This window comes from Tigriopus californicus, chromosome 7, assembly GCF_007210705.1.
Source record: "Tigriopus californicus strain San Diego chromosome 7, Tcal_SD_v2.1, whole genome shotgun sequence".
NCBI lineage: Eukaryota > Metazoa > Arthropoda > Copepoda > Harpacticoida > Harpacticidae > Tigriopus > Tigriopus californicus.
In genome coordinates this window covers 11,136,824-11,151,857 of record NC_081446.1, presented here as the reverse complement: position 1 = coordinate 11,151,857, position 15,034 = coordinate 11,136,824, and the positions used below count along the sequence as shown (strand labels likewise).

Here is a 15,034-nt window from a genome sequence, read left to right as displayed (position 1 = left end):
AAACATGAACACAGGAATTATAGAAAACAAAATAACTAGATTAATTAATCTCAATTCGGACTTTGAGGCAAGCGCTGGTACCAGCAAACAAACTTACCTGCCAATGCCAGTGATGCAAAATTGGCGTTTCAAACTGGTTTTAACGAAGCTAACCTTGCCTTGTATAGCAATGTGAAAGAAGGGTCAGCTTCTCAAAAACGTGTTTGAAGCCTCAAACTTACATCACTGACATTGCTACCAGCAAACAAACGAACCTGCCAGAGCTTGCCTAAACGTCCCGATAGTAGTTGTACTGGATAAGCATGTTTTCAGGTCAGCTGACGCTGGGTGTCAAGGGTACAACGGGATTTCGTGAAATCCCGGTTTAGGCAAGTAGCATTATACCCATGAAACGTTCTTTATTCTTGTTTCCTTCGAATTTCTTTTGGACCAACAAATATGCCTGTAAAATGAGCGGTGGAATGTAAAAAAAAAAAACATACTTTTTTGGGGCATAATACACATAACATGTCAAAAAAAAGATTCGGGCATTAGTAATGCAAATCACGTACTCTATTGACTGCCCTTGTTTAGCAACGCATGTTGAAAGTGTAACAAAATGTATCCAATATTGCAACACAATGATGAGGCATTCGGAATTTTGTTTCAATCTCCCAACAATGTGCTTGAGTGTGGGCGACATGATTGCACCTTTACGTAATCAAGGTAATGCCGACACCTCAGGTCAGCCGTCAGGTCAGCCTGAACCCAGGCTTGTTCCTTGCATTTCAGTTAAGTGTTTCCATCACATAGATGAAAACTTTAACTTGAGCCCCATTCTAACCCCTTCAAAATTTCGCTCTTAAAAATGTGGTCGGACAACTTACTCAAACCCGTTTTATGAAGCGTGCTAGACGAGAGTAATTGCTTGACAAGGAGTCTTATTAGGGGTTTCTACTCTGACGTTGGACGAGCCGTCAACGATTCAAATTTGTACCATAGTTATCCTAAGTAGCTTGACTACGAATGAAACATTTTGCCCACCAGCGACAGCTGAGACGAAAACAAGCGATCGCAGCGCCTTTGATCGATCTATATATGAAGTTATCTATGGTGCAGACTAACAAACGTTGAAAAGCTCGGAGAGAATCATTGACCAAAACTTCAACACATTTTCATGGTTAGTATTGGCAATTTTACCTTTGCGGAGGCAAGTTTTTTTAAAAGCTCTTACCTCTTGTTTAAGGCTTGGACCTGATCAAGAAGAAGCATCCGCTTACCACATTGGGCCAGGTTTTTGCATTCCGATTAGCGTCCTAACTCCGAGGTAGCCTCAGGATTCAGGCTCCATAAGCGTTTGACGACGCAATTTTTAAGCGAAAGACCTTTTTTTGTAAATTTTATAAAAATGACTGGCTTTTAGTACGATATAAATTTCGTATTTCATTTACATATTTTGATATAGGACTCAGAATTGCTCCTGCCCAAAGCGAATCATTCTTGGCGGGAAGCTCATTGGACGTTTAAGTAAATTCTAATAGTCCATGCTCCACCAATGAATAGGACAATGGAATGACAAAAAAATCAAGCCTCCTGTACGATATAAAATTGTTCTATATTTGTTCAGTTAAATGATTATGATTGAAAAATTACCATTGATAAGTAAAATAGATGTCATCGAGGTAAATCCGACATCGCTGGAGGTAAGCCTGAACAAAGATTGGTTCCTTCCGTTTCAGTTAAGTGTTTCCACCACATGGATGAAAATTGCAACTTGAGCCCCATCATGACCCCTTCAAAGTTCCGTTTTTTTAAATATGTGGTCGGAGAGCTCGCTCAAAACCGTTTTATGAAGCGTGCTAGAGCAGAGTAATTGCTTTTCAAGGAGTTGCATTAGGGGCTTCAACCCAGAATTTGGAATTTGGACTTACTGCCAATGATTCAGACTTGAACCATAGTTGTCCTAGGTATTTCGACTACGAATGGAACTTTTTGACCCCAGCAAGAGCTGAGACGAAAACATGCGGTAGCAGCGCCTTTGATCGGTAGTTATCTATGACAGGAACTGAGTTTTGCTCTCATCCAGCAATTAACATGAATTGTGTCAGGGGTAAATTGAACCAAATGGCATCTTGCTTTACGCTGAGAAAACCAAAATTTAAGCAGTTTGACGAGGAGTGTAGAGTGTAATGTATGAACTAATATTTAATTGAAGGGTCCCAAAAATGAAATGAAGTCGATGAGTCAAAAATTCAATTACCTGTCCGTGAAACGTTCACAAAAGTATTTGTGACGTTCTTAAGTACTTAATTAGTGCCATAACAAACTTCATGTGATTGATAACTACCCTTCATTCTAGGTTCAATGACCACTGCTCTATTTGATGGAGTTTGCATTCGTCTAAAATTACTAAAGGAATTTGGATGAACAAATCCGGATGGAGATCTTTGAACGGATGGCAAGAACCAAAATAACCAAACTGGAGTCGGACAAGGCGTTTAAGTTTACGGTTTGTCTAGGGATCAAGATTGATATTTATATTTTAGGTATTAGGGTTGTGGCATGGCACAATTCATTACCCAGACCCAAGAAAATGGATGGGCAGAATCGGAACATTTTTAGGCGTCGATACAAAGGGCAATTCTTCGGGGTTATTATCATCAATTATCCAAAAGACCGGGGGTAAATTTCCAGTTTTTCAACATGCTGAGTCAGTTGAGATAGAAAATTGCTTTTTGATAGTTCCATAGAATCACGTATGATGATTGCGATAGAGAAGAATCTCCAATGTTTCACATCTTGCAAGTGAGGAGTTATTGCTCATGTTGGAGGCGTTTTCAAATAACCTTTAGCAAATACTTCTTAATTGAAGGCTGTTTGAAAGATAAGCGCCCCCAAAACAGTCATATTTTAAAATTATGATGATAAATAACCGATTTTACTAACCCTTTTGCGTTACCGCTCAAAGTCAAAAGCACATGTTTTTCACACCTATGTTTATCAAAAACGTCATTGTTGAGACGAAATACCTAATTTGTTACCGCTTTGCTTGTTTCTACGGGTCGAGTTAAAAAGTCATTTTGACAGTCGTAACGGTTTTTGCAACTATTTCGTCTCTCATTTTGCCAAAGGAAATTTTATTGATGGTTAAAAATCTTCCAAATATTTTTTTTTCCTTTAAAGGGGTGAACGGGCTTAGAATAGAGGATGGGGGGGATCAACATTAGGAGGAGTGTAAGCTCTAAAGCTACAAGATTGAGATAACCCATATCTCTACATCTTCGGTGTCCCCTCAACATGGACGGAATTACACCGTACATTACGCAGGCTTTATGTCTCTGTCTCATGGACTGGAGGCCTATGTACGTAAGAAAGAAGGGGCAATCTACCCTCTTTCTATCGTAGATTACTTCTCAAGGCTGAACTTGAGAAGCTTTTGACACCATTGAGGATGGTCAAACTGGCAGCCTTTTCCTTCATCGGGATATGGCTGCTTTCTTTAAACAGGACAAACTGTTTTCTCTACAACCTTTTTTTTCCTGCTTTGGTCCAGGAAGAGAAACCTTTTCAACCTCTAAATTGGTCAAAGCAGCCGACTTCTCGAATTCTAGGCGATCCTGTTGTTCAAGCAACACCCTGGTCTGATTGACCCAAACAAATAAAGTCTCAATGATAAAGGACTTTTTGACTACGGAAGGATTTTTCCCTGTCAAGACACAATCTAAGCATTGTCTTGCGCCATGGTTGAGTTTGCCAAAGATAGCCTCCCTCATGAATGCAAAGAAACTAGTAATTGCAAGCAAGAGACCAAGAAAACCCAAAAACTGGGATAGAAATGAAGAAAAAGATAAATAAAAGCAAGTAATCACAAATCCTAAAGAATTAAGGAAGTCCGCAAAAAACAGGTAAGCAACACAAAATATGCGTAAATGGGCTAAACTCCAAGAACTGAACGAATCAATATATGATCAATACACAAATGAACAAGAATACATAATCATCGATGACAAAAACAATCAAATCAACTATTGTTGTATGATAATGAAATTTGTAACGGGAGCAAGAATGGAGGATGACTTGATCACAAAATACACCAACACAACTGTCAGCTCTTTATTCTCACATCATGCACAAGTGCAGGAAAAATATATCAGGTTGCGGGATGAGAGAATATCGGAACAATCGGCATAATATAACAACTATGAAGCACACATTAATTTTGAATCTATTGCCAATTTTTGGCATTAAGTCACTTGCAATTGGCACCAGAGCGAAAATGCCCAAAAAGCAAAACGGGACCGCAAAAAGACTTTTTTGGATATATTACGTATGATCAAAAACGCATCTCTGATTAATTGTGCTTATCTAAATGTGCAAATGTCAATAAGCAAGTGCAACATTTCACAAAAGTAACATGAACTCAATATCTTGCCTTGGTAATCATTCCGCGATAATAAAATACGTAAATAGATTGCACCCACACAGGCATGAAGACCAATTATTGCTACACTCTTTGAAAGTTATTTCCTCAAGGATTTTTAACATTGCTACTTTATTTCGACGGCAACAAACATGATCTCTAAATGAACATCATAGAAGGGTCAATCTGACTTTAAAAAATGGCACAAGTCATCCGACGTGTCTCACCTAAACCCCTGTGAAATGGGGATCCTGAGTAATATGAACGTTCTAAATGACCTACCTATACTCAAATGTAAAGCAAGCTTGTGTGTAAAAAAATGAGGGTGCTTCAATGATCGATTTGAAATAGGAAGCCTTGGCTTGAACATCCTAGGTCTGTGAACGTTCTGAAAGACCTATGCTCAAATGAACCTCGATGTCCGTTGTAAAGCAAGCTCGTGCGGAAAACATGAGGGGGCTTCAATGATTGATTCGAAATAGGACGCCTTGGCTCGAACGTCCTAGGGGTATGAACGTTCTTAACGATCCCCATACATTTACCTAAACGCAACAATAGCAAATTTAAGGCATGCCCAATTGCTGTCTTGAGGAGGGGTCCAGCAGGGTGTGTTGTTTTTCCAGTCCATTTACGGCCACTTCTTAAGCGTGTGGACAATTCCGATGTTCAAATGTGTTGGACTTTTCCGCAATCGCTACATCTTTACTCCAGTTTATGCCCACTTGTTTGTAGCCTCTTGGATCAGGATAAGCGACATTTTCATTTCCCAAGTCCAATTGGGTTTGAACGTAGGTCTGAACAAATGTTCAAAAAATAATTTGATTTACTTTGGGTTGGTAATGAATCTGTTTGACTCTTTTTATCAAGAGCTCCAATATCTCTTGTCACACGAACGCGCATACTCGGTAAAAACGGGGACATTAGTCACGGAGGCCGACGATCTCCCTCACTTCGAATATTGCGAAGGTGTTTGAAATGACCGCGAAATACAAACTTTTAGTTTTTCTTGAAATCATGAAGTCATTTCCTCTGGTGAGCTTGGGTTCCGAGCTCATTTAGCACTGTTACAGAATTGATTGAGCAAGCAGAGCTGATCATTACAGATCTAGAGAATCATGAATCGATCAATGTAGCCTATCTTGGATTTCTTAAAGCCTTAGATAGAGTAGATCATGATCTTGTACTAATCTGCTAAAAAGTTTAAGAGATCGTGTTGCATGGTAAAGTTTTGAATTGAATAAGTGTTCAATCGTGAGAGGAACCAAAATGCTAGGCTTAAAGGTTCGTTAAGTAACTTATGTCCGGTCAGGTGTTCCACAAGGCTCCATCCATTGTCCGTCCCTCTATTGATCCTCTTCAAAAGCTTTTAAAAGAAAGGATTTGTTCAGCGAGGATCACTCCCCATTTCAATCCTAAAGGCTCAATATCTTTGAACACGGAAAGAGTGAGGTCATATTTCTAATCTTGCAAATAATATTTCTCATGCCTATATGCGTCTAAATGGGACAAAAATAAGTACAATGTTGCATACTAATTAAGCCTAATTATGACGGGTGATAAGTTCATCTATGAAAACACTGGGAGTACAGTATTACGTCTTGTTCGATCATGACACACCGGATCTGCTTGAGGTATAGGCAAGACAAAGTCTCGGCCTTTGTTGAACAGATTTGATGATATTGGAATCCAAGGCAAGGTTTTCAATTGGATCAGAAGCTTCATTCAGGATAGGAAGCAAATTGTTCAGGTGGAGGGATCCTTTTGTGACATACATGATGGTAAGTTGGGTGTTCCCCAGGGCTCCATCTTAGGGCCCCTCCTCTTCATCATCTTCATTGCTCCGCTTCAGAAGCTTAGACTTACTGCCAGTCTCTCTTCTTATGCCGACGATGCAAAGTCAGTTTCTGGTAGGAATGGCCAAGATTCCACCAGACTGGCAAAAGACTGAGATATAGCAATCTGCTCTTGCGTTACTGAGAGCAATATGGCTCTGAACTTAATGAAAGTCCGCTCAATGACGTTTGGGTCAACTCCTTTGCATACTCCACTCGTAGATAATTGAGGTAAAGATATTGAGCAGGTCTCATCTATGAAAGATCTATGTGTAGTACTCCAAAATAATGGAAAGTTCGATGAGCATATCCAATTGAAGGTGGGTATGGTCTTTCAAATGTGTGGTTGGATATATCGCACGTTTAAGTCCAGATTATTAATCAACCAAGAAGCATCATCCAACACTTCGCCAGATAGAAACAATGATCCAAAAGCCATTTAAAACCAGGATCGTTCTTGTGATCATAAATAGTGGGACATGAGTAAAACTTGTTTATTGAGAGTCGCGGTAGATGGGCAAGGCTCATATGTTTAGGGGTATAATTTTGAATTTAATGTTTCATTGATTCGTTTTCCAATGATGATTGTCAAATTGTCATTATACCTGGCCGCCCTCATATTGCTTTCCTTGTCGTAGAATCCAACGGGAAAAAGTTATAAGTGTTACGAGACGATCAAGAACAAATGGCATCTCAGTGGTTATTACCATTGGTCCAGTTTATAGCAGTTTCCAGTAAAACTAGGATTCCTCCTAAACCAATGCCAACCATTAGAATCACAAACACGGAGAGGGTCTGATCAAAACCCAACTCTGGATCGGAGATGCATTCAGATTGGTTTGGGGGTTCACTTTGCAGTTCCTTCAGCATATCATCAATATATTTGTCAATGAGTCCAGCTTCCTGGTATCGTCTGATCCAATGATTGAACAATCCCCCAAAGGGCGAATTCTTAGGCACGGTCATGCTGCTTTTATCATTCAAAAAGTTATTGACCGGGGCTATCCGATACTCACAAAAGTTGGAAACCAATTCCCATGCTTTTATTTCTGATGTCATGATCAAGTAACCCTGGTCCAAAAGGTCGATTTCCAGCTTTGTGAATTGTGTTAACCCCATCCGAGGACCAGTCTCTCCTGTCATGTCATAAACAGCGTTTGACGAATCTTTGATCTTTTCGCTAAAAATCCGCCCCAATATTGAACTATGGTGAGCATTGCTAAGCCTATGGTAAGTTTGAGTGGTTTTCATGATTCCCAATTTTATCTCGGGCTTAAGGAGGTCTTCCAGCTTGCTTACTGGAATAAAATCAGGATTTGCTAAGGACGACGTGAGGATCGCATTGTAAATGGCGAGAATGACGTAAAAGAATACCAAAACCGTGAATTGAATCATGTGAAATGAGATTGGTGCTACTTTTGATTTTGGGCGTAGAATGGGGATATCTCGGTTCAAGGCAGCGCTGTAGAAAAAGGCCAAGATCTGCGATTGGGATGTCCCATGAATATTCGTCGTAAGGGGAACCAGGAGAACCAAGATGACCAAAATAAACAAAACGAGAATCCAGATTTCCGACGTAAATACATTGACATAAGCCATCCAATGAACCATCTGAGGAGATTTTCGATAGACAAACCTATCAGCGTTGAAACCATTAGAGTGAATTACGATATTGTCCAATTGTATTCTTTTATACTGTATTACCGAAACTGATGTTCCCAAAGGGAGTCTAAGAAGTCGACCAGTTCGGATCGTTCGGCGGTAATGGAAACATCCCCGACCGCAATATCGGCATCGTCTTCCAAAAGAGCATGAATTACATTTCTTCCACTTCGATGGGGATAGTATAAAGTATTTTGATCGAGTAACGAAAAGGTGAAGTTCAAATCAGTGCTCAATAGCGTCAGAATTTGACCAAAGTAACCTTTGACTTGACCGTGTTTAATATCGAAGAGGAAAGTGTGAGTGGCATTAAAATGAACCGCTCTCAAATTCAAGCCTTCTAGGTTGTCCCTTCTGTCCCATAAACGAGGAGTCGTCCAATTCATGCCTTGGTTGGGGTCAAATATTCCAATCACTCTCGATATCACGCTCAAGCGAGACGGTGACACTTTGTAAAACTCTGTTATTCGGTTGTCGTTCGTAAGGGTGAATATCTAAAAAAAACTAAATTGTTAGGCCATGGCAGCAACTTTGTCGCAAATCTATTTACTTGCGAGTTGATGTCCAGGTTTAATCCATTGATGACGTCATCGGAACATGTTGCCATAATCAGAATCTTAGCTTGGATGGCCAATAGGTTATTGAATAAGTGCACATTGGATGTTTCACATGTATCAATGACGACTGTTGGTTTCATAGAGGCTATGAGCTGAGAAAGGAAATTGAGTTATTACCAATATTACCTACTTGATATGTTTTGGTGTTTAAGGGAATGAAAATGCTCGTTAAAGCATTCTAGGTCAAGGACATGCATTGCCTTCGATTGGACCGCAATAGGATGGCATCTTATAAGAGTTTGATCGCTGATCGTGGATTGAATGACATAAATATCTATCGATGAGCTATCAAGAATTCCTTCCAAATGTCTCAAAACGTCTGAGAGGCGAGAATTTGTATGATCGCAACCTCCGCTTGGTCTTGAGCTAAGGCTAATCATCATCATCATCATCATAGAATATTTTTTCCAGTAAACCATCCTGGCATATGCTCAATGATCTTCTCGGTAGAAATGTTATTTTGTCTATAGCTTCCTTCGTCTCCGAACCAAACAGAAACCGCACTCCTTTGGCAAATATTGTCAAAGAAGGGTGTGCACCGATTTTATAAAAATGTTGAGTGAATGTTTTCGAACCCGCAGACCTGTGTCAATGACTTTTTAAACGTGATTTATTATAATCACATTGGAATCAAATCCAATTACATACAATGTCCAAATTTTTAGGACTTCTTTATCGCTACTGGGATTGAGATCCCAGCAGTTCAAGACGAAAAATGTATCTAGTTTTCAAACTTTATTATCATGTATCATTTGATAGACCAACCATTTACGTAGAGTTGGCAGATCTCCCGATCCGTTGAACATAAAGTTGATCAGGAATTGTAGTCAAAAACTTGCCCAAGTCTGACTTAAACCCTGCTACTGGATCAACACCTACGTTATCTACAATACATACTCCGTAGTAATACTTGAGGACACAAATTGAACAACGATGGTGCCCAATAGAAGAAGAGAGTTGGACTTCATCATTATAACTAAGCTGGATTCGCGATGGCTTGAAGGTGCTCTCAAAACGCACATTAAGCCTCTACGGTCCCTGGAATTGACCCTAAATCCTTGTCTGTGACAAAGTGCATGGATTCTTTTGAAGAAGCACAGAATCAGATACACTTCGTCCCAGTTCTCTTTTAGCCTCTCCAAATACAAGAGCACTCTTATTCTTGCAATGTTCCTAGTGAAGCATCTTTGGACTTGTTCGACCTCTTGCAAACCTGCTGAACTCATTGGAACCCAAATGGGTGAAGCATATTCAAGATGTGGCTGAACCGTCGACTTGTGCAGAGTCAGCATCGTGATGCTATCTTTGGTCTTGAACATGTAATAATCCAACCACATGTTTGAAAAGCTTTGCTAACTTTCAAGTGAATATGCCCATCCATAGACCACTGGAGATATGGACGTACCACGATGACCAAGACTAGTCATCAGGGCTGCACCAATAGTCTTGTCATGTTACAGGTTCGTCCTGTCCATGTCTTTTTTGAAGCACAAGCAAACTCAATTTTCAACATATGCCTAGGAAGCCCTGATATTTTGACTAAAAAATCTGACCAAAGCTCTTAGAGACAGCCTATACGTAATTAAGGCTGAATTGGCTTTTTGTTATGAGTAGGCTTGGTTGTGGTAGGTCCATAGCTTCCAGTGTTCTATGGCCCTTCGAACTCTCCATTATCTTTGAGGGCTACGCCTAGATCCAAGGCATGAGCCGTTACATGAGAAGGTTTCCTTCCCGATGTTATAAAAACTTCTGTAAAAACGTAATAAAAAGGCTTTCGGCAGTTAAAGTTGCCCATTAAAAAATTTATTTTTTTTAATTTATTTTAATTTTTTATCTTCAGAACGTCGTTTTATAGTGGCGGTATTAAAGAAGAACAAGTGGGGAAATATCTTGTAAGAGCCAGAAAGGAGCGCGGAAAAATATGAAGGAAAAAACATGTTGTGGCACGGCCTGCAACTGTGGAATACTTGAGTTATATTTATGCTTTTAAAACATGAGAAGAAAGATTAAAAAATACTTGTCAAAATGGGTAGTCAAAGAGAAAAAAGGGTTAAAACCAATGAGCCCTAAAATACTTAAATGTGATCTCTTAATATTGTGCATTTGTCATTTGTTTAACTAAAAAATTGGAAAATCATATGTTCCTTTTTTACGGTTTTAAGCCACATTTTCGTCCAAAAGTAACGGTGAAGGTAACGCGATACTTTTTTTCGGTAATCGTGCAAGTCCTGTAATCGGAGGTACCACTCTACTAAAACATGAAGAAACGGTAAAAATATGAATTTGAAACATTGTAAGTACATCTACCTGCAAATTATCAATTACTATTCATTGAAAATGTAATTGATTTTGAGCCGTTGTTCTTCAAATTGCAATTTCATCGAAGGTCTGGCAACCACTTGATTGCAAAGGGATGGGTCTATAATTCTGACAAGTCAAATTCTGACGACATAATGTTCATTCCCCTTCTTAAGCAATTTTAACAAGCACTAATCCGCGGCTGATTACTCGTATGCCAACGCCAAGTGCAAGCAACATTTGCGATGCGCTTAGAATCAAAAAGAAGTCAAGGAGTTTGAAAATCGAAAAATCGAAACACCCCCCCTTTGACCACAACACAGAGCCTTTTTCAGAAAATGCTCCAACAAATTGCGCTTTTTTAACTCTTGGATAATTGGCGCTGAAGGAAGTTTTTCTCCTAAATTACATTCATTTCTATGTAAAACCACGTCCTTAAACTCAATTTTTGCATGAATAAGAAAAAGATAATTTCACAAACAGGCATCTAATTTCAAATGCAAATCTCATTAGTGCCCAAACATTCTACAGCACTTTAAAAATGTCTATCAACACATTTCCAACAAAACTCTATTGGAATCCATAATATCAAATCAGATCAGCCGTAATCTCCTTGCTTATCCACGTAATTAAAAGCTACTGAAGCTATCTAACTCCAAATATGTCAATTTTAACGTTTTGGGCCATGTTTTTACTTTCCTCAATTTCGAAAAGAACTTGGGTAAGCTTACGATTCAGAGGCAATATTATTAGACAATGGAATGACGAACACGGTCCAAGATTTCAGTGTGGAATCAATTTCAAATTTATTTTTGTTGTAGTTTTGCCAAAGTTTACCATTGATGGTCACGATCTATTGGTGATGTTTAGAAAATAGCATTTCAAGCTATTATGCTGTAGACATGACACAATTTACCCTATACCTGAACGCAGTCAGATACCAAGACCCAAGTGGGACAAATTCTTTCAAGAATGGAAATGCCCAAACTGAGAAGGATTCCGCCACCAAAGATCACAAATGCCGGCAGCGTGATGTCAAATTTCAAACCAATTTCATCTTCACCATCTCCATTACTGCAATCGTTTCCATTGGATGGATTTGGTCGGCTGAACGATATACGCTGCCTCAGGGTTTGCCATATCCCAGAATCTCGTTGCTTTCGTAGGTGAAAGTTGAACAAGTTCTTGAACGGGGAATCTTTGGTAAGGGCGAAAGAGCTGAAGTCGATGAGGAATTTCTCAAACGGAGCAAAGACGTACTGACAGGGATCGCTGTTAGCCAGTACATGGAAAGTTGAGTCCAAGATCAAATAGTAGCCCAGATTTAGGAGCCGAGTTTTATTCGACTCCGTTTTATCGTAAGCAATACTGCCTCCCTCAAAGATTGCTAACTTGTCAGGCTTGATCTTTGTGTCGTAAATCTGCTTGAACAAAGAGCCTTCTTTAGCATACCGAAACATGTCAAAAGTGGCCGTTCCCGCCTTTAAGGCAAGTTTAACATCGGGTTTAAGGAAATCTGCCACGTTTCTAACGGGTATGGATACTTCTCGAGTGGCCAAGAACGACGTGAGGACCGCATTGTAGGTGGCAAATACAATGAAAGAAAACAGCAGCATACTGAACGATAAGATTCGCAAACTCGGTTTCAAAGTCTTGGAGTCGAGTGCTGTGATTTCACGATTTAATATGACGCCAAAGAAATGGCCCAGGATGTCTGTCTTCGGAATCCTCCAATATCTTGCCATACCAAGCGATACGATTGTTAAAAGCAAAATCATCATGGAGTATGCTATCCAGAACATAGGATCATAACTTCGGATGTAAGTTGTCCATTGAATGGAATTACTCGGGCGTTTAAGTAGGAGCCTACGTATACAGAGAAAGATTGAAATGTACATTGAGCAAACATTTTTCAACTTGCCGGAAAATGTGTTCAAGAATATAACAGTATCGTAGGAAATATGAAAATGGGCAATTAAAGTTCATTCTATACCTTTTTAGCCTAGGCACGAGTGGGTCTCCAAAGACAAGGTTATGTCATTGTTCTCCTGTTTTTAAGTTTAACGCCAAACATAAACATGATTTATGAAGGAATAATCGTAATTAAAAACTGGAACTAAAGAAATGTGAACAAAATTGGGATCCAAGGCAAGGTTCTCAATTGGTTGAAAAGTTTCATTTCTGGTAGGAAGCAATTGGTTAAGGTTGAGGGATCCCTTAGTGACATACATGATGTCAAGTCAGGTGTTCCCCAGGGCTCCATTTTGGGGCCAATCCTTTTTATAACATTCATTGCCTCGCTTCAAAAGCTTAGTATTACTGCCACGATGCTAAGTCTGTACAAGTCGATTGCCCAGCCACATCTTGAATATGTTTCACCTATCACCACATTATACCAAGCCCATCCTCTGCAAGTTTGGGAATCCTACTCCTCTACAAAAATAATTATTTCTAGATTTTTTTCCCAAGCGAAAACCTCAAAAATATAAATTTAATCGAAAATGATTGGTACTTTTTTTCCGGGGCCTAAAATGATCCAATTAAGGATGTATACCTTAAACATTTCTTACTTGTAAACTGTCACCCAGCAAGGTTCCAGAATATCTATGACTTGCAATCGGTCTCGTGTAATTGATATGCCTGCAATTCCGAAGTCAATTTCGCCATGTTGGATCATACCGACAATCCCATCAAATGTGGTCCCATTAATCAAAGCTCCATAACGATTGTCAGAGCTTGGGACCAAAGTTGAACTAAAGTTGAGAGCATGTTGAAGTTGTTGGACGATGCTACCCAGATATCCCTGGAAAGTTCCATCCGGGGCTTGGAAAAACATTGGACGACTTTCTTTGTGGTGCCCCATTCTGAAATGGTAGCCGTGCAAGTTTTGACGACGCAACCAAATGGATGGTCGGTCCAAATCAAACCCTCTATTCGGGTCATAAGTGCCAATAGCTTGGCTTGTTACTTTCTCACTCGCAAAATCTATTTTGTAGATCTCTGTGACCTTCCACTTTTGATTGATGGTGAATATCTGGAAGACATTGATAAGATATTTTTATTGGAATACTTCATGTACGCAGGTGCAACCTTGCTCATTCAATTTTCTTACTTTTGATTCCAGATTCATTGGCATATGTTTGATGTTGGACATCTCACACTCTTCAAATATCAAGATTGCGATCTGGTTAGAAAGGAACAACTCGATTGTCGACAAATCCATGCATGAGTTCAATACTGCCAGTCCAGAGCTTTTGAATTCTATGAAGTTTAAATTGGCGCTAAGAGAACAATTGGGGCAATAACAAGTACTTGTGTGTTTTAGTTCTGAATAAAAATAAAGCAATCACTCTTACTTTGGAGAGTTGGCCTGGATGGGGAGAGTGAATGAATCCTGATCGTACGTTAAAGCTGAGCTTGTCTCGAAAATGTCGAAATTGGTCCAAAGTGCTTTTGGGAGAATCTCCAAAGTTTCAACATGTTGTGCTAGATGGAAAATTGAATAGATGTTATTTGTTTCCTCGGACTTGCCAAATGCAATCACGACAGAGAGCACCACCCAGTTTTGCATGGTTTCAGGATAGGTGGAGACACTGGGATAAAACTATTTTGGTCAGTATTTTTCAATCTTAGTCACCAAGATTGTCCAAGAACCTTTTATAGTTTGTAAGCAGTGTGAAAATTCTGTCATTAGTGACCATTATCAATACAACTACTAACTAAATTCTAGATTATTTCATGGTTATGGTAAAACGTAAGGAAACTTTGAGCTTGTTGCTCTTAAACGCTTGAGAACATGTCACTACGCTTTGCTTCACCTTTGTTTACTTATTGTTAAACGCAATCAACTCTAAATTGAGTGGGAGGTGTAGAGAACACCCCCTGTGTGTTCCATGGATTCCTATTGACTTGTCAAACTGCGGCTTTTATATACCTTACATTCATATTTCTCTTGTATTCTGCACAGAAGGTACAGTACCCGTGTCAGGTCATGAATCATGAACCAATTGAAAATTCATTAAGAAACACTTTGCCAGAGGCATTTTGTTATCGTGAATACTAGACGGATATTGTTGACAATTTTGCTGGTAGCATGCATGCTGCAAGTGAAATCTCTATTGAATGTGTTTATGCTCTTACTAGTGCCGCACCTAATACTTGGGGGGGAGATCATGAATGAGGCATATCGTGAAATTGGGATGGGACAACCGGTGGGATGGCGGGTG

General features: G+C 39.5%; 2 protein-coding genes across 3 annotated transcripts; both read right to left on the bottom strand.

Moving 5' to 3' along the window:
* Positions 1-5,909: 5,909 nt before the first annotated feature.
* On the bottom strand, positions 5,910-8,580 carry LOC131884170 (glutamate receptor ionotropic, kainate glr-3-like). 2 transcript variants are annotated; one of them, XM_059231855.1, is made up of 4 exons: positions 8,444-8,580; positions 7,936-8,387; positions 7,606-7,867; positions 5,910-7,529 (listed from the first exon to the last, which is right to left on the bottom strand). In XM_059231855.1, exons 1-4 carry the CDS (start codon positions 8,498-8,500, stop codon positions 7,527-7,529), a joined length of 774 nt encoding a protein of 257 aa, XP_059087838.1. In that variant the 5' UTR covers positions 8,501-8,580; the 3' UTR covers positions 5,910-7,526. The 2 variants fall into 2 exon arrangements, with proteins under 2 accessions (XP_059087838.1, XP_059087837.1); XM_059231854.1 differs by having other exon boundaries at positions 5,910-7,867.
* A 3,062-nt stretch (positions 8,581-11,642) lies between these two features.
* LOC131884169 (glutamate receptor ionotropic, kainate 1-like) lies at positions 11,643-14,337 on the bottom strand. The gene is made up of 4 exons (XM_059231853.1): positions 14,165-14,337; positions 13,921-14,089; positions 13,379-13,842; positions 11,643-12,674 (listed from the first exon to the last, which is right to left on the bottom strand). The coding sequence occupies exons 2-4, from the start codon at positions 14,029-14,031 to the stop codon at positions 11,726-11,728; spliced, it is 1,524 nt and encodes a 507-aa protein (XP_059087836.1). The 5' UTR covers positions 14,032-14,089; positions 14,165-14,337; the 3' UTR covers positions 11,643-11,725.
* Positions 14,338-15,034: the final 697 nt, after the last annotated feature.